General features: G+C 41.1%; 1 protein-coding gene across 1 annotated transcript; it reads left to right on the plus strand.

Annotated features, from left to right (window-relative positions):
* Nucleotides 1-1,831: 1,831 nt before the first annotated feature.
* On the plus strand, nucleotides 1,832-11,675 carry stxbp6l (syntaxin binding protein 6 (amisyn), like). Its single transcript, XM_041064702.1, has 6 exons — nucleotides 1,832-1,985; nucleotides 3,863-3,993; nucleotides 4,641-4,968; nucleotides 5,059-5,157; nucleotides 11,334-11,491; nucleotides 11,652-11,675. The coding sequence occupies exons 1-6, from the start codon at nucleotides 1,832-1,834 to the stop codon at nucleotides 11,673-11,675; spliced, it is 894 nt and encodes a 297-aa protein (XP_040920636.1).
* Nucleotides 11,676-18,768: the final 7,093 nt, after the last annotated feature.

Genomic DNA, 18,768 nt, shown 5'->3' on the forward strand with positions numbered 1-18,768 from the left:
TCTACTGTCTCCAAGAGCCGCTCATGGGGGGACAGGTCGTATTATAAAGTGCAGCCTAGACCTGCCCTGTATGAAAAGTGCCCCTGAGATAACGTCTGTTATGATTTGATGCTATATAAATAGACTTGACTTGACTTATTTAATTGTAGCAGTTTTTATCAAAATGTCCCTTTGCGTAATCTGTTTATTTCACAACACCACATTCTACCACTTTCATTTTTGTTGTCAATCAAGACACAAAGGGTGGAGTCAGCTAAGTGACTGGACTCAACTCATTCAGACCGTGTCCTGACTGATTGACAACTGAAGTGAGAAGAAGAAGGATGAAATAATAAGTGAACCACAAGTTTCATGGTTGTAGTACATTTTTTTATTTATTCATATGAATTCATAATATATCTTGTATATCTTTGTACTTAGATCTTATATTTCTATTCAAATTTGTACTTAGATCTTATATTTCTATTCAAGTTTGTACTTAGATCTTATATTTCTATTCAAATGGCACACTTCCTTTTTTACTCTTATTTTAAAATCCTATTTCTGTAAATAATGTCTATATTGTTTATTTTTTACCACTAGAGGTTTATATTTGGAGGCTGAGTACCTGTGTATTGCTGCTGTGATAGTGAAATTTCCCAACTTGGGATGAATAAAGTATTTCTATTCTATTCTATTCTATTCTATTCTATTCTATTCTATCTATACTACATAATGAACAGTTTGGGTCGCCATAATAGAACAGCACACATCCACTATTCCAGCTGGTGGCCGCCCTCCTCCTGCCCCAGCAGTTAAAGTGCTAGTCAGCCCTGGCTCTGTCTATGATACAGCTGGTGACTGTTCTCTGACTTCCAGCCTTTAACCACGTGCATGTCAACCTCTTGAAATGGGATGGACTGTAGTTTATTTGTGCCTTCACAGCAAGGCACGCCGTCTGGTGTGCCTGGGTATAAATTCATGACAGGATCCTTGGAAATACTGGGTGAATTTAACAGGCTACTTACTTAAGGTTTGAACTAACAAGACATTTTTCCTGGACTAGAAACCAGAGCAAGAGTCAAGAATCCAGCTTTTGGGTGGAGAAGAAGACAAGAACAGGTAAGCTAACCTCAAACCCTTTTCACCTGCAGGTGTAGAATCATAAATGCAATGTAGGAAATGAAAAGATTTGTATGTATCATCATGTAGCTATTTTGTATTCACTTATTGTGGTACTGAACGGCATGTTTAACTGTGGGCATGGATCACCTGGTTACATTTTAAAAATATAATTAATTTCATAAAGCTTTAATATTAATAGTCTTCTAATAATCTTATTAGTAGGAAATAAGAAATAAGTATAAATAAAATAATTCACAGCTGCACGAGACAGTCTTTGGTAGAATATGCTTGACATACAGGGCAATTAATGGAAATATTGGATGTGGTAGTATTGATTTCAGAGTATGAACTATGGTGTCTGTGCTTGACAAATGACTTCAACAATAAATCATCATAATTGCTGAGTATTCATTCTCTGTCAGTTTTGGCAAATAATTTCAGCACAAGATTTTGTACTAGACAAAAATTGTTTTTATTGATCTCTTATCAACTATTTTCAGATCCTTATTATCTCATGTTTGTTACCCTCAGAGACTTATTCAGTCACCTCTTTTAATATTGTGGGTGCGGTGGTCTGAGTTCAGCTCTGTTGGTTTCTCTGATCAGTTGTTTTCATCAAAGAGACCCATTGACAGAAAACAACAGACCAGATTTTTGAGCAGTGTCTAAACTGTCATTACAAGCACAGTCATGTCCATTAATTACCTGTGTAAGTCCCAGGACCACAATGAACATTCAGTCTGCCATCAACAAAGAGGTCTTCATCCCTCGTGATGAGCGGCTGCTGGTGGCAGTGCAGGTGCAGAGGAGGAAAAGGAAGAGGATGTCCTTCCTGCCAACTGGAGCCAAAGGAGACTACGCCACATTCATCTGTGTGTCAGGTAAAATCTGACGTCTAGACTTCCTTTATTTGGGGGACATTGACTAATTAGTCAATGAAAGGATCAGGAACAGGAACTGTGATTGGCCAGTTATCCTTTACATCTGGTCAGATGACCAGTTGTCTTGGAGGTTGGAGGTTGTCTTGCTGCCATGGTGAACACAGACAGCAGCTTAGGCTTTATGTCATTCATTTAAAGAGAGCTTTCTACATCTAACAAGAGAACATCTAACAGGTGTGGATAAAGCAGTCCACAATCAAAGTCAAAGTTCTACCAGCATTGAACCAAAATAGGCTTTCACAGGTGTGTCATCATGGTTGCTGCATTTCTCACCAATGATTTAAAGAGCAAATTCAAATACCTAAATATGTTCATGTTTAAATGGTAGCTGTGTGATTTATGATCCTTGTGTAAGTAGTAGGTGGAAGTAGAGATGCAGACAGGGAACAAGGGGAGAGAGAGGGATGTGACATGCAACAAAGGGACTCCACTGAGCCACTGAGTAACACTATGAGGCCATTTCACTTACGGAGCTTTGCTCATGTGTATTGTGATAACCAGCCAGTGTGTGGACTCTAACCTGAGGTCTCGTTAACAGTTCAACCTTTTTCTTTTGTTCTTCAGAGTTACTTTTGCAAACTAAGGCTGTTTTTGTGGAGGTTAAACCCAGTTATTGTGGCTGGGAACAGATGCATTGTTGAACGATCTATAACAGCAGCCATTGTTCAGGAGAATGCAGGGTGGCAGAGATGCAGGAACAGAGCTGTCAGTGGACATGGAAGTGAAAGTGACATAAAGAAAAAACATGTTAGAATACAATGTAAAGCTTCACCTGTGTAAAACCGAATTAACTTTAGAATTCACCTCTTCTAACCATTTTATTTTGAGTTATTATTTTGCTTGAAAGGGTATTTGTAGTTGTGTGAATATAGAAAAAAATGGCTTGTTTTGATACCAACTGTGAATTATTGCAGGATGCACAAATATTCAAAATGCATTAATAAATGTGAACAATGTTTGGATCAAAAATTTGGCTCTGAGTTAGTTCAGGCAGGGAACTGCTGCAGCAGGAAATCTTCAGTTTCTTTGCTGATTCAACTTGTTTCATTCAGATCAGTTCAAAGAGTCACTGACAAGCCAAGCAATCGCATCACTGGTCAAAAGCGGTACACAGTGTACATCTGTGAGTGAATGCATCACACATCAATGCTATTCAGTGTGTATATCAGTAAGTGAACGCATCACTGTTCATGGTGCAGTGATGTTACACACTGTGTTTGACCTGTTCCGCTCTGTAGTATATTCAGTGTGTTGCTGGTTAAGCTGTTACCCTCAGTTCAGTATAAAATGAGAGCACATAGCACTGCTCGTAAGGTTTACAGGCTTCTGTGGCTTTTTGTGCTCTTTAAGCTGTATGTATTTTTGAAATTTGCTTAGCTTCCAGTACTACTACTACTACTACTACAGACCTCACTGGTATATGTGTAAATATAATATAAATATAATATAATAAATATAAATATAATATAAATATAATAAGAACAATAATTCAAGGCCTTCGCTGTTGTTATTTTTTTAATTTCTTATGCCCATATATGTGCTGCTGCTCGGATTCTTTGGGGGTTCCCTCAAAAAGTAGAACCTTCCTGTCCACATCTACCTGTGTAACCCTTTCCCATAAATGGTCAGTTACTTGACTTTTGATTGAGTGTCTCAGACTAAAATCACTGATTATTCAAATTAACAAAAGTCCACTTGAAATCACTCAGTGTAGCTTTTTCAGTGTCTTCAGGTATCATGTGAACCAGTTGTTCCACCAAACTATTTTTGAAGACTTTCAATAGGGATCTTTTTTTGTACATGATCTGTTGAAATAGTGACCAACACGAGGCCACATCAGCTCCTCATTACAAAGGTGAAGCAATTTGGTGGATCCTCCTCCTTCACCAAGAGGTCCCAATGGACGGTGGAGCAACTCCGACAGGTCAACGGCATCAACCCCAACAAGGTCAGCAGCACTCAATCATCCTCTTCCTACCGGAAGTGGTCTATCATCATATCTGTATAGTAGGTTTAACAAAGCTTCAGCAAAATCCTGCAGATATAGGTCAGAAGCTTCAGTGCATGTTCACATCAAACATCAGAATGAAAAAACAACTATCTCAGTGACTTTGACTGTGACATGAGTGTTGGTTTGAGTATTTGTGAAAATGCTGATCTCCTGGGATTTTCACCCTAGAGTTTAACTCAGAATGGAGCCAGAAACAAAAACCATCCAGCGAAGCAGCAGCTCGTAAGACAGAAACACTTTGTTGATGAGAGAGGTCAGAGGTCAGGGGTCAGACTGTGCAGAGTAGAAAAGCATCTCAGAATGAACAACACGTCCAAATTTGGGCTACAACAGTAGAGACAACATCAGGTTTCAGTCCTGTCCTGGATGCAGTAGAACACATTTGGGATACAGTAGAACAGGAGATTTACAGCATGAATGATGTGAAGAATCATGTCAACCTGGAGAAGCATCTCAAAGGAAAGTTTCCAACAGCTTCTGGAATCCATGAGTTCAAAGGGAGGAACAACCTTGTGTTAGTGTGGGGTTCCTGATAAAGTGCTTAGTGAGTGTACACTTTGTTCTCCTGTACCCTGCTCTTCCAGGACAGCCCAGAGTTTGACCTGGTGTTTGACAATACCGTGGACCAGTGGGTGGCCAGCTCATCAGCAGAGAAGTGTATCTTTGTCCAGATCCTGTACCACGCTTGCCAGACCTACTGGGAGGGGAAAGCAGGGAGTCTGGGAAAGGCTGGGAAGCTGGGCAAGTTGGGCCACCAGAGGAGAGTGAGTCAAGTCACTCACCTTGAGATCGGAGCTGGTCCCAGTGGCTCTTCACCAGGCATTGCATCCAGAACTCTGCAGGCCCGACGGAAGAGCTATGTTCCTCCCAAACAGACAGAGTTCATCAACTGCCAGTCCAAACTCACCGGAGGTAGTGCCACATGATCACTGAAGTTTATGATACATACTTAATTCATATGTGAACAATCCCATTTATAATGTGACGTCCTTGTTCTTTCAGATGCCTGCACTATGAATCTGGTCATCTACCGCTGCAAAGCTTTCTTGAATCGTGTGAAGAATATGATGGCTGCAAACCAAAGTCGATCACCAGGTCGAGGTAAGGTCGTGATCACAGATGCACTGAAGCCATGACTTTTACTCGTCATGGTTAGTACTATTCAACCTTTGAACAGTTCGAACAGTTGCACAGTGTCCTCTGTGGCTTTGGAGGACCTTTACCTAGTCAGGGAAAATAACCCTGGTCTCCAGTGTGTTGGAGACCACATTTATATCAGATAGTCTGTGTGAGAAAGCAGAGATGTGTGTATTTAACAGCCAGGGAGGAAAGAGATGAAAAGATGTTATTGGATGCATAATGCTAAATGTAGGATCGACTGTATTTGGGGTCTACCCATATTAGGGATCAGTCATGATATCTAAGCCTCTGCTGCTTTAAATTGGACCTTTTGACCTGTTCTTAAATCTGTCCCTCATAAGTTCCACAACTTGAATGATGGGACACTCTGAATAACTCAAGTAAACCTTTAAATCAATGATGGAAAGAATCTTCAAGAGGTGAAGTAATCAAAACCATGACTATAACAAAAGCTCTTTACCATCTTGTACAGTGGTGATCAGTAAGGTTCCACGGCTCAGCTTCACCGTTTCACCAACAATGAATGTCTGCATATGTTATAAGGGTTTTGTGAATGAGATGAATGAATGAAAGTGAAGCAGGAACCAATGTGAGCAGCAAACTTGATTAAAGGATAAGTTACCCTTTTTTCAAATCTGTCTTAATACATGTTCACATGCCAGCATTTAGATGTTTAGTTTTTGGTTGCTTTATTGTTTCACCTGTCCATACTGGTTGTGAAAAGACGCTCTTTGTAAAGCGATTCCAATGTAAGTGGTATAAATATTCATTCTGAAGGTCATCAGAAGCTAATATGACGCTTCAGCAGTCTGAGTTGATACAGGTCAAGGGGGCAATTGCAATATATAATAATAAGTGGTGTAGTCAAACCAGCCTGTTCAGTACTATTTCAGTGTGTACACAGGACATGTTCAGGTACAGTGCTGCTGAGTCACCTGCTTTCTGGCCATGAGGTGTCAAACAATTCAGCCAACTAACGTCAAACACCTCAGTGGAGTGCGTGTCATATTTGGTGTGCTGCTTCAAACTCCCACATGCCTACACTCATACACTCCTATGGATTTAGAGATGTTATTGGTCCTTCAAACTAAAAACAAAATCACATGTAACTATTTCGAAATGCTCTCAGAATTATTGTTGCACTGTGTAGCCTATAAGTTGATCTGAAAATTTAGCTAGATGGCGCTGCAGTAGTGCTGCCATCAGTTTGGACTGAAAATGCCAACTTTCAGTACCTGATTTTATAATCTACCAGGGCAAAACCAGAAACCACATTATTTCCATATTATTTTCATCATTATTTTTCATCATCTTTTTTCATCTTTAGGAATATCAGCACACACACACACTGGTCAGAGGAACGGCACAATTAGTGAAACAAATTAAAACTTTAAATGACAAACCAACACAAAACCTTGCACACTGTTAAGTTAGAGGGATCAACCATATCTATAAACACCTTAGTTTAATTTTGCTGTGCATCTCAAGCAGAGGACTAGTATGTATTGCAGTATAAAACATATATAACATATAACATCACTATTTCCCACTATTATCTGCAGACCAGTGGACAATTGTGTTTCCCAGTACAGGCATGAGGTTGTATAAGCACTTTGTCTGCCAGCTACATGGGAGGAAGCACCTTTCACAAAAAAAGTCAAATGCCCCCCTGTGGAATAGTAGAGAAAACACAATCAGCTTTCTTTATATACAGTAAATTCTAGGTTAGAAGTGTAGTCATTTGCCTCTGAGGTGTAGTAGGTAGATGTGGTGTTTGCTACAGCTTGCATAAGTACACGTATACACATACAAAAACATACTTGAAGCATAAAAATGATAAAAATACACCTTGGGTTGTGTTTATGAAAGTGAAATGCGAGTGAAGTGTGAGCTGTTATGTGTCCTGTGTAAACAGCTGTTTTGATTCAAATAGAAATGATCTGTTCCACCACACTTGAGGTGAGGTGGTTGAATGAAAAACTGGTGAGGCGGGACAGCGATGAAATACTGCTGGAAAGAAGATGCTTGGGGGAGTTAAGGGTCAAACAATACTAATGCAGTTCTTCACTCAACAGGAAGACTGCTATGGCCTCTGAGTCCTTTTCCATGGACATTTAGAATTTTAATAGGGAACATTACTACTTTTCCAGTGTATTGTGGGACTCAAAACAAAACTGTAGATCAGATCATATTCTCCTGGACTCATGTCTCTCTGGGTCATTTTCCCTTCTGCCTTTTTGTCTATTGTGCTGTGCTGCACCTCTCCTCTGCCACAGAAAGGCCTCTCTGTGATGTGGCAGTCAGATGAGAGGAGACTTTGTTTATTTCGGTGAGGTGGATACAATAGCCAGTCTTTGGGAAGCCTGGGGCTGTGAGACTGAGAGGGAGCCCAGTGCACCATTGAACCCGCTGACAGAGGCAGTGTAATGGGTGGGAGACGTGCCAGGCTGCACCAAAGCACCATGCTATAGTTCAACAGCACTTCATGCTTAATCTCAGTCGACCTGTGGTTATTGATAATAATGATACCGAGTGACGTTTCAGTGAGTCAGATCAGCACGGTGATACTTGCTGACACGGGAGCCTGAATGGGTTGTTTTACAGTCATAGATACAGAGAACTCTATATTGTGAATTTGTTAATTGTTTTGGTAGATTGCCCTCATCTCCGAAAATTGAAATTGGAATTTCAGCACAAATGGATACAAACAAAAACAATTTTTCTGTGCAGAGAGTTTACTTGAATGTGTTTGCTGGTAAAACTGGCCTGAAACTGGACATGAATCAAATCAAATCAACTCAGGCCGTACATACAACTGCAGTACAGACAAAATGAGATAGCATTTCCTGGGATCAGGAGAGTGAAGGTCAACATAAAAAAAATTAAATTGTAATAATAAATACTAGGTAGTATAAGTACTAAGAAAAAGAAAACACACTCAAAACCCTGCAAACAGCCCCCCTCCCCCTGACCCCCCACCCCCTGACCCCCCACCCCCCAAACATATTGCAAGATGCCCATAAAAGTGTCCAGTGCCGGGTAAAATATCCATTTAAGCAGTCTTTGGTGGCTATGTCTGTGGTTGATTCAGCTGTTCAGTAATTTAACAGCTTGTGATAGGAAGCTGTTGATGAGTCTGGAGGTTCTGTCTTTTATGCTCTGGTATCTTTTGCCTGAAGGCAACAGTTCAAAAAATCTGTGGAGAGAGTGTGAGGAGTCCTTAACTATGCACCTACAGTGGCTCTGGAAGAGATCTTGGACAGAGGGGAGAGAAACTCCAATAATCTTCTCTGCCCCCCTGACTATTCTCTGTAAGGCTTTTCTGTCTGCCATACTGCAGCTGGAGTACCAAGTGGACATGCTGTATGTCAGGACTCTCTCCACCATGCCTCTATAAAAAGTCCTGAGTATGCAGGTGGTGAGAGAGGCTTTTTTCAGCCTCCTCAGGGAGTGTAATCTCTGCTGGGCCCGCTTTGTTATCGCTGGGGTGTTGTACTTCCAGCACAGGTCCTGTGAGATCTGCACTCCGAGGAATCTGATGTTCTCCACTCTCTCCACGGGGTGGCCCCTGATGCTGACGGGAGCGTGATCCACTTCCTCCCTGTACATTGATTCGTCGTTTTCCCTGATGGGTCCCACCACTGTGGTGTCATCTGCAAACTTTGTGATCAGGTTGTGTAAACAGTAGTGGACTGAGTACACACTCTTGAGGAGAACCGGTGCTCAGCGTTATGGGTTTGGAGATGTTTTTTCCAACCTGTACAGATTGTGGTCTCTCGGCCAGGAAATCCTGGATCCAGAGACATGTGGCGGTGTTCAGGCCGAGTAGGAGGAGTTTCTCCACTAGTGTCTGTGGGATGATGGTGTTAAATGCTGAGCTGAAATCAATGTACAAGATTCTGGCGTAGGTGTTTTTGTGGTCCAGGGAAGTTGGCTGTGATGTGTGGTTTGACGAGCCGTTCAAAGCACTTTATCACAATCGGTGTTAGTGAGACGGGGCGGTAGTCATTCAGGCACGAGACAACTGGTTTATTTGCCACTGGTACTATGGTGGATGTTTTAAAGCATGTGGGAACGGTGGCCTGACTGAGGGAGATGTTAAAGATGTCAGTCAGGACCTCAGCCAGCTCACCTTATTCAGGATCCTCCACGTGTCTGCTACGCTGATTGTGTGAGCTGGCCCAACGAATGGTAAAGGGTCAGCCCTCCTTCCGGTTGCCGGGTTTGGTTCCTCGAAGCATGCAAAGAAGTTGTTGAGCCTGTCAGGAAGGGAGGCGTCGTCATCGTCCTTGACCCTCTGCCTGGGCTTGTAGTCTGTCAGCGCCTGGACTCCCTGCCACATTCGTCTGGTGTTACCTGTGTCACAGAGGTGTCATTGGATTTTCTCTGCGTAGGTCATTTCGCAGCCTTGATCCCCCTGGAGAGTGCAGTCCTGGCAGAGTGGAGTCCAGACTTGTCCCCCGCCCTGAAGGCTCTATCTCTGGCTGCCAAAAGTGAGCGCACCTCACCTCATCAGGACTTTTACTCTGATTTTAAACAGATTTACTATTAAAACTGATTTACTTCATAAATAATGATAATAATAGTGCATGTCTTAATGAAGGGGCGGCACGGTGGTGCAGTGGTTAGCACTGCAAGAGGGTTCCAGGTTCGAACCCGGTCTGGGCCCTTCTGTGTGGAGTTTGCATGTTCTCCCTGTGCCTGCATGGGTTCTTTCCGGGTACTCCGGGTTCCTCCCACAATACCACAAACATGCATGGGTTAGGTTAATTGGCTACTCTAAATTGCCCGTAGGTGTAAGTGTGTGGTTGTCTGTCTTTTTGTGTCAGCCCTGCGATTGACTGGCGACCAGTCCAGGGTGTTCCCCGCCTCTCGCCCATAGTCGGCTGGGATAGGCTCCAGCTCCCCCGCAACCCTGACACAGGATTAAGCGATAGAAAATGAATGAATGAATGTCTTAATGATCCACATGCAGTGATAACTCCTGATCCACTCATGGAAGGAGGGAGGGAGGCTTTAAACAGGAAATACATCTCTAGATAATTTAAAGAAGACACGTGTTTGGACTGATTACAGCACACTGATTACAGAACATTCTTATCAGCTGATGTTCATTTTGTGCAATGAAGATGTTTTCAATTGTGTGACGTTTGAAACCTTTAAACCAAAAATACTTTCTGTTTCACAATCACCGACTCCACTGCTGCTACTGCCGGGCAGCAGCTGCTCAACAATCCATAAAGCAGTTGGAAGTTTAGGGATGCCAGTTCATAGTCAACTATCCCCCACATCCCAGTCTTTTACTTTGCATGATAATTAACAATATTTTGTAGAAAAACACACAAACCTGGTAGCTCACAGTTGCTGCATAGATGTTACCTGTAACACAGAGGGGAGTTGAAATGGCAAGATCATTTGAGATGGCTAAAAATATTGGTAGGAACAATTCAACAACACCTTGTGCTCAGCTGTAACAGTTTCTCTGAGGAGGTAGCTGATGGGATCTTGTGAAGCTCTCGAACGCCTACATTTTTTCCCTCCCATGTAAATATCTGGTCCTGGTTTGGATCTGAGGAGAATTAGTGTCTGATTGATTCCGGGGTGTGTTTCCGTGTGTTTCTAAATGTTCTTGTCATCTCCTTGTCATCAGAGTAGTTAGGTTTCAAGTCTTAATTCCCATCTTAAGACTGCCTGTTGAAAATGGCAAACACCTTTCACCTATTTGAAGCTGCAGCAGGGATTTTCCAAGTTGTCAGCTAAGATGAAACGTTCAAGCAACAGCTGTGAAACCTTGAGATTGTGCGACAGACCTGTCAGACTGCCTGCTCACATGCCAACCTGGGTCGACTGAGAAGTTGTCTCCTCAGTCCATCAGTCTCCATCCACCTGACAACACTGCCCACTAGTTGTTGAGATATCTTTCTCTGGACCAGACTGTCATTACATTTAGTGTGCACATTAATGGTCCCCATGTGACTGGTGAGTGGCACTGGCACCAGACTGTCAGGTAAAAATGCTCACAGCGTATATCGATGGTCCCCATAGGATGAATGCTAATGTATTTGCAGACCTCCTGACCATTCCTAGGAATAATATATATACATAAAAATATATGTATATACTTTGTGTATGAATAGGTCAGCCTGGGCAGCGTGTTGCAGGCAGCATTATGGGCAATGTAGTCCAGAGGATGAATGTGGCTCTGGGGGAGCGTGGAGACAGGCTGACTCGTGCTGAGGACAAGACAGTGGAGCTGATGCACAAAGCTCAGCAGTTTGCAGACACTGCTCACAAGGTGACATTAACATACAGCTATTTCTACAACATACACCATTTCTACAAGATGAGTAATTAATAATATTTAATCAACAGTTCATATCTGAATATGTATAGGTATAGCTATATGTTTTTATTGCAACAAGCATATTTGACATTGTTTTATTTGTCCCATGCAGCTGGCCCTGAAATATTCAAAGTAGAGTCTGGATGAGGATGAATTCTTCAGGACGTTCTTCAGGATGTTAAAGATGAATCCTTTAACGCAGACTCTAACATGGTCTGGGCCCAGCCGATGCAGCTAAATCCTCATGAAAGAGGAGATAAGTGAAGAGCGACTCTCAGGCTTTGGGATGTCACTAAACTGCTTCTTTTAAAACTGAGTGCAGCTGAAAGAACTAAATTCTCTGTTCTTGTGATTTTAATCTTTGCTTTACCTGTTTGAAACACCTCCACCTCATGATCTGAGGATCATCTGCGCTGTCTTTAGTGTGAATGTGTTGCCTGTAATCAGATGAATCTCCTGTATTTTGAGAGAAATAAAAGGCTTAAGTTATTTAACATATGTTTTCTGTAATATGTTTGTAAATACCTCTGACCTTCCTGTGACAGTCACTGAATTGTTTTTACTTGCCTCATTGCCTCAGATATGAGTGACAAGTCGTACTGATCAAAGGGAATGGAAGTTTTTGGTAATGTATCTGTGCAGGGTTTGATTTAATTGAACTAAATGTTTGATTTGATATTACTTTGCAAATTGTTATCACCTCATGTTGCCATCATTCGGTGTTTCTGATACATATGTATGTGTCTATGTGTGTGTGTTTGCAGTGTACAGTACAGTGTACACTGCGGTGCCATATTGTCAAATCTGTGTTGTCCTCTATGTTCATATCTATGTGTCCTGAACATCAAATTGTCACTTCGTATTTTGTCTGCTGTACTGTGTTGTCTGGTCCGTGTATGTCATCACTGTTTTTAAGTTTGTATCAGAGACTGGTCTTTGAGAGCTGAGAGAAGGTAGATCAGGTGGTTCAGGTAGGTGCAGTGCGAGTGATGCTGGTCTGTGTTAAAAAGTTAAGTCAAAATGTTGACATTATTGAAACCCTTCATGTATAACATCAGTTTAAACATGTGAGTTGGTGTATTTGTTCCTGGAAGCTTAATCCAATTTGGACTTTGAGTACATTAGTACCTTCATACCAAGGGGTGGAGGGAATTAATTCTAACCAAACGTCTCTTCCACATTTCAGTGTGGAGGATGTAAATGTCTCTGATGCATTAACCTATTGACAATGATCCCACTTGTCTTGTTGGCCTAATTAAATAAGAATAGACCTGTATGTTGAGCAGTGCTTTGATTTTTACAGAACATTGGCTGTACAGCTTTTGATCACCAGGAGGCACTCAAGCAGCAAAAAACACACTTCAGTGAGTGTTTCAGACCAGCTGTCCATTGTAATGGACATCAAATATTCTTTGGTCTCAGACAATAAACATGTACTGTTTTAAAATGTGATTTTGGTCTGATAACTAATTCAATTTTATTTAAATAATGAATGCCAGGTTTGACAGAGAAGTTTTCAGGAGGATAGGGTAATAGTGAGAGAGCATTGAATTTACTGCATCAGCTTAAAAGACAGGGAAACAAGAGTAACTGTGGCATGTACATTTCTTGAACGTTTAATTTAATTGTTTAGCAAAGTCACATCATGAATATCAAGTTAACTTAATTTTATAATATATGTTTTAAATGTACATAAAGCTATTTTAAAGTGTATGCAGCTAGAGCTCACTGGTTATTATCATAGGTCATTTGCCATAAATACTACATTTGAGATGACTCCAGGTGAAGCCAGTCAGCCTTTGAACCCATAGAGAGTGTTCTTTTGTTATGTGTATTTGTCCAAAAAATTTGACCTAATGGCAGACATGACATGAACATATCTACTCTGTGGGGTTCAACTGAGTCTGACTGGAGTATATCAGAACCCTTACTGACTGTAAAAATGGCAGTAAAATGAAATATAAATACAGAGACGTAACAAAATCTGAGTGATCAACACATCTTATGCCTATTTACAATGTTAGTGTGTTAAATGGTAAAAACCGTTAAAGATGGGAAAATACCTTCTAATGTTATAGACATTTACACAAACCCAAAACAAAATACCAGTTCATATTACTAGTAATTCAATGTTAGGTCTACAGAAGTGAGACAAACAGCCTACACTCAAGACAGGAAAACTGGTTCAGCAGCAAATCATTACGATTATATAATATATTTAAATAACCAATAACACCCTTTGTTCATGATAAAATGAAAAGTTAGAATATGCATTAAACACTGTAAAAGCAAGGCCCACCTGCAGCGCTGTTCCTGGAGCTTCTTCCTGTGACAGAGGTCCTGTACTTAGGTCCCATGTTGAAACATGAGCAGGTTCCATTCATTGAGGAAGGCTGTGGGATACAGGTGTTGGTGATTATAACTCCTGTTTCTGGTCCTTACCTGTCTGATAGCAGCAGACAGCGTACATGAAACCCACTCACACACACCAATGTTTAAATGTGGTTCACTCCACATGACAGGTTCAAATCTAGTCTCTCCACACTTGTTTAATACAGAGAGGTGGTTCTGTTCTTTAGCCTACTCTCATTAATATAAATGGGAGGTCAAAATCATAGAAACATAAATCAGAAGAGCACAATACAGTTCAACAGCGCCACAAACTGCATGCATGCACTCCAAAATGACCAGTTGAATCAACACCTCTGAAACAAACTTTGGACATAATACCTGCAGAAACAGGAATGGCAGTAGCAGCAGCTCCAATGTATTCCTGAAATAAAAACTATTAAAAGTGCAGAATCATGATTAGATCATGAAAACACTCTTTGCTCTTTGTTTCGTTTTTTGTCATGAGCCAAAGGCCCTTTCCTTTTTCCCTCTTTTCTGTTCATTAAGGTATCAATTACGGAAGCATTGATTAAGGAATCAGTGCTCCTTGACATTGATTCTCCAAGTCTCTGGTCTCTACTGGAGGGATGAAAACCAGTCTGGCCACTGTGTGGTCATCTCTTTTATATATTTATATACATATATTCGATTATTTAATCAAGAAATGGCCAAGTAACACAGGTCAGAAGACAGAAATATGAAAACAAAGCTAAACTGAACCAGAGCACAGCTCAGACAAAAAGATGGTTAGATGAGGCTGAGAATGTGTTTTATATTCTCTGATAATTTTGGACACACGCTTTTCCTGTCCTGTCGGTCAGCAGGACATCCCAGTCTGTTTGATATGACCGATTTGAACAAAGCTCAGTTTGTATTATGATGTGAGTGTCGTATTTGTTCACTTTGCATGTAGAATGCATTTAACGTGAATAGAGCATCATGTTCTTCTTGTTTTGCCTTGACTTTGAAGGTAATGTAAAAAGTGACTTGTGATCTGCTTCCAGGCTATAATAAACTACACATTGTTAATAATTTAATCATTTATTCAGTGTGAGAAACGCTAAATACACAACTACATAAATACATATTCTGAAATCAGATCAGTAATAATCCAGATCTGACTAAAAGCTTGTTTTCATGTGAGTCTGACTTCTGGTGGTGCACAGAGCATAACACAAACCTGACATGAGAAACTACCTGAACTCTGAGGGTGAGAAACTGCAGCAGTTCTACAGTCAGTCTCCTGTTTCTGCAGCTGTCACTGCTGCGGTCTATTCACAATACAACACTTCAATAAGGTCAGAGTAGAAAATTGGCTATATCTTTATATTCTATGCACTTTTGCGCTGCTGTTTAGTAATTTTGGAAAGGTGTCTGCACACACTTCTGCAACTTAAAGCAGAAGTCACATGGGGAAAAAGCACCATAAATGTCTCTCAGCAGCAGTCAGTGGACAACCAGAAACAGATCAAGGAAGAGACTCACATTTCTTTGAACAGAGACAGAAGTTACTGTCTACCCCATACCCAAACACCTGGTCACATCATGATACCTGAGTGCATTCCATTTGCTCAAGAAGGCCGTGGGATACAGTTGAAAGCTCTGGGAATAGCTAAGTAAGTGGACCTTGCACACCAACAGTGATTCTACCTAAAGGGAGACAATGGAAGTTTTTACATTGTGTTCCAAAGAAAAAAAGCCTTCAGCCACACAGGCACACAAGTCCTGCACATTTGTTTTTTAGTTAGCAGACAGCAACAGCCACCATGGCTGAACAGACTCTGACTTCATCAACACAACAGTAAAACCTGAAGCACCACCCACATAGTTTAACTGACAGGTGATGTCTGCAAGATGGTATCTCATCAAGGGCTCAGCACAGTTGAGCAGATCCTGAAAAACTTTGTAAACCCCTTTCCCTCACAGAGAGCAGTTCACTGGACTATAACAGGTGCACTCTGTGAGCAGTACAGTCTAACACTGACAGTTGCTGTAGTGAGTGTGCAGTGTGTCATATTGACAGAGGAGCTGGATTTCTTGAAGAGCTGAAGTAAAAGCATCAGCAGGAAGCTGCGGTCGTGACATTGTGGTCGCTGTGACTGAGTATCAATCCTCAACGATCCTGACCTGGAATGTGTGATCTTGACACTCAACACCTCATCACCCATTGTGGCTGCTTACAAAAGGAAAGATAACAAAAACATTCGAGGGCATCCTTGGCTCCATCCATGGCTTTCCACTGCAAACTCCACCTGGCCGGTAGATGATCAGCTTATCAGCGGTTCACAGGGCTCAGTGTCCTTGAAGCATGCACACCAAAGATATCTCTTAAAGCAGAGGAGCGTTTATTTGCATTGCAGTGTTTTATTAATGTTTGCATGACAGTAACATCTGTCAGTGAACATCTGGACGCCTCTGCATTTTGCACTGTTGTCTCAACAAGGAAGGGAAATGAAAACTTAAATTGTCCTTTTAGAATGTGAGCATAACAAAACAGACACATACACGTTGATAAATCTGACATTCAGTGCAGATGTGATTACTGAAGCCCAGTGTGTGGTGAGAGAACGAGTGAAAAAGCAGCTCATTGTGAAAAGGAAACACTGAGGCTGCTGTGACTGTGGAGGAGGATTAAGGACACACGTACATAACTAGTGGGAGCTGATGAAAGTGGGACAGGAAAGAGCTTGTGTGTGTGTTTGTGTCCATCAATTGTGGTTCAGGACACAATGAGTTTTAGTAGCATGTGCTCTCTCAGCTCAGAAAGCATGTTTTTTTTTTTTTGAGCAACAAACCACATTTCATGCTGTCAATAGGTCTTTGTGGTTATAGACTGGTAACAGCAGTTGTATTTAGTGCAATTTTATGGTGGGTGTTGAGAGATAAATGAGATGGTGTACGAAAGCTCCACATCAGTATTTTCAACTGGTTTTCTCAGCTTGTGTCTACTCCCTATATGAATTAAGTTATGTTACTGTAAATACCACATGCTCAGTATTTTGATTGACCAATTGCCAGGCTCCAGAAGTTTGTCAATATAATTTGGGTGGACAATTTTTCATGTTTGCACATTCCCTGATGATACCTCCGTCCACTACCTTCAAACAGCAGACAGACACACTCAGAGAGCAGCTGGAGAACATAGTGCAGCATTTAGCAGCTAAAGAGCCAGATATTTCCCTCAGGAGCTGGAAAACTCCAAAAACATAGCTAAAAGAGAGGGAATACTGAACTTGCTAAGAATCATCAGGTGGACTCAAACACCACTCCAGATGAAGGATCGTGTTGCTCTGCAACTGCTGCATGTTTGATAACAACTTAAATGCTAATGATATGCCAGTATACTGTTCATAACTTTCTGCTGAATACAGGTGAACAAAAAAAACCAAAAAAAAAAAAAAAAAACACAACAGTTACTGCAGGTTTAAAATTAGTTATGCCCCTTTTGTAGTTTGCGATTTAGGAGGTTATTCTTAGAATGAAACATACAAAGGAATTAAGTTTAGTTCAGCTGTCAGTCCATGACAGTGAAAGGTGGAAATCTATTTAGAGATGCAGTAACCAATATTTTTATATTTACAGTAGATAAAACGACTGTGGCTTGATCACCCTTCACATTACACACAGAGAATTAATACTGACTCTGCAGATCCAATCTGGTCTATGAAGCCTTTAAACCTCTTTCAGCATACTGTTTTGGCTTTCTGGCCAGCAAATTCTGCTCTCATCAACCTTGTTTCCAGCTCTAACAGTCAGGATTTTATATATTCTGAGGCCCAAATTTTCACAGTAATGGTCTTTTCAGAATATGTATCCTTATTAATATGCTAAGTTAAGACATGGATGGGTAGTGTGACTCCATGGTTTGTGAGTGGACCATAGTGTTGTGTGAGCGCAGCAGCAGAAATCAGGGATGTCTGCTCACAGTAGGACCATATGGTGTTCACTGTTTCTGTCACCTTCAGTCTCACCAGCATCTATTCAGCATCACCCTGACTGACCGACATGTCACCCAGACTTCACCCACAACCTCTTCTAGGAGTAGCAGGGAATCTGTTGCATGAATGAAAGGTATTCTGTGATTTTGGTCAACTAAAGCCACCACAGTTATTCTGTGCTTGTGATAAGAGGTGTTCTGGGCAAGTTTTAAAGCAAATGGATTTTTATGACAAAATGATAACCAAAATTACTCTGCCCTCCCTAATCTGGAGACTGTCCTCCCATAAAAAATAACGGTTTGTGCAGCAGCTTATTACAAACATACATAGTTGTGTTTTGTTGTTAGGTGACCTTTCAACAATATGATGTGATACTGGTTGTGTGTGTTTGGAAGGAGTTCTACCACAAATTGAGTTTTTTATGCAATTGTCTGCATGCATAATGTCTAAGTCTTATGATTCTGAGAAGGAGGAGTATGACGAAAAATAAACCAAAGAGCCTCCATAGGCAGCTCTGTGAGGCTGTACTGCTCACTGAAAAGAAAAACAAACTATTGAATAGACAAACCAAAGCACAAAGACAAATTGAAATTTTGATCTGATGTGTGGTGATAGGGGAAAAGTCATTCGGACTTATCCTCTGGAAATGTTGTACAGACCATGAATGTCTGTACAGCATTTCACAACAATCCTTTCAATACTTGTTGAGATATTTCAGTCTAATCCAGAGGAGGATGGACCAGCCAATTGTCAGACTGACTGTCATCACCAGCCATGGAGCTGAATGTGGCTGATTTGGTTGGTTTTTGTTCAGAGCACTTTATTTGTTCATTTCTGAATATGGTATTTGTGTTGTTACAACGTATGTCCAAATACCAAAGATCTTGTTCCCATATACTG

This window comes from Toxotes jaculatrix, chromosome 19 (assembly GCF_017976425.1).
Source record: "Toxotes jaculatrix isolate fToxJac2 chromosome 19, fToxJac2.pri, whole genome shotgun sequence".
NCBI classification, from domain to species: domain Eukaryota; kingdom Metazoa; phylum Chordata; class Actinopteri; family Toxotidae; genus Toxotes; species Toxotes jaculatrix.

Excerpts from the sequence above, each read along its gene's own strand:
- stxbp6l (XM_041064702.1), top strand. The coding sequence starts at position 1,832 with ATGAACATTCAGTCTGCCATCAACAAAGAGGTCTTCATCCCTCGTGAT. Across the intron at positions 4,969-5,058 it reads CCAGTCCAAACTCACCGGAG|ATGCCTGCACTATGAATCTG; the intron begins GTAGTGCCACAT and ends TTGTTCTTTCAG. Across the intron at positions 5,158-11,333 it reads AAGTCGATCACCAGGTCGAG|GTCAGCCTGGGCAGCGTGTT; the intron begins GTAAGGTCGTGA and ends GTGTATGAATAG.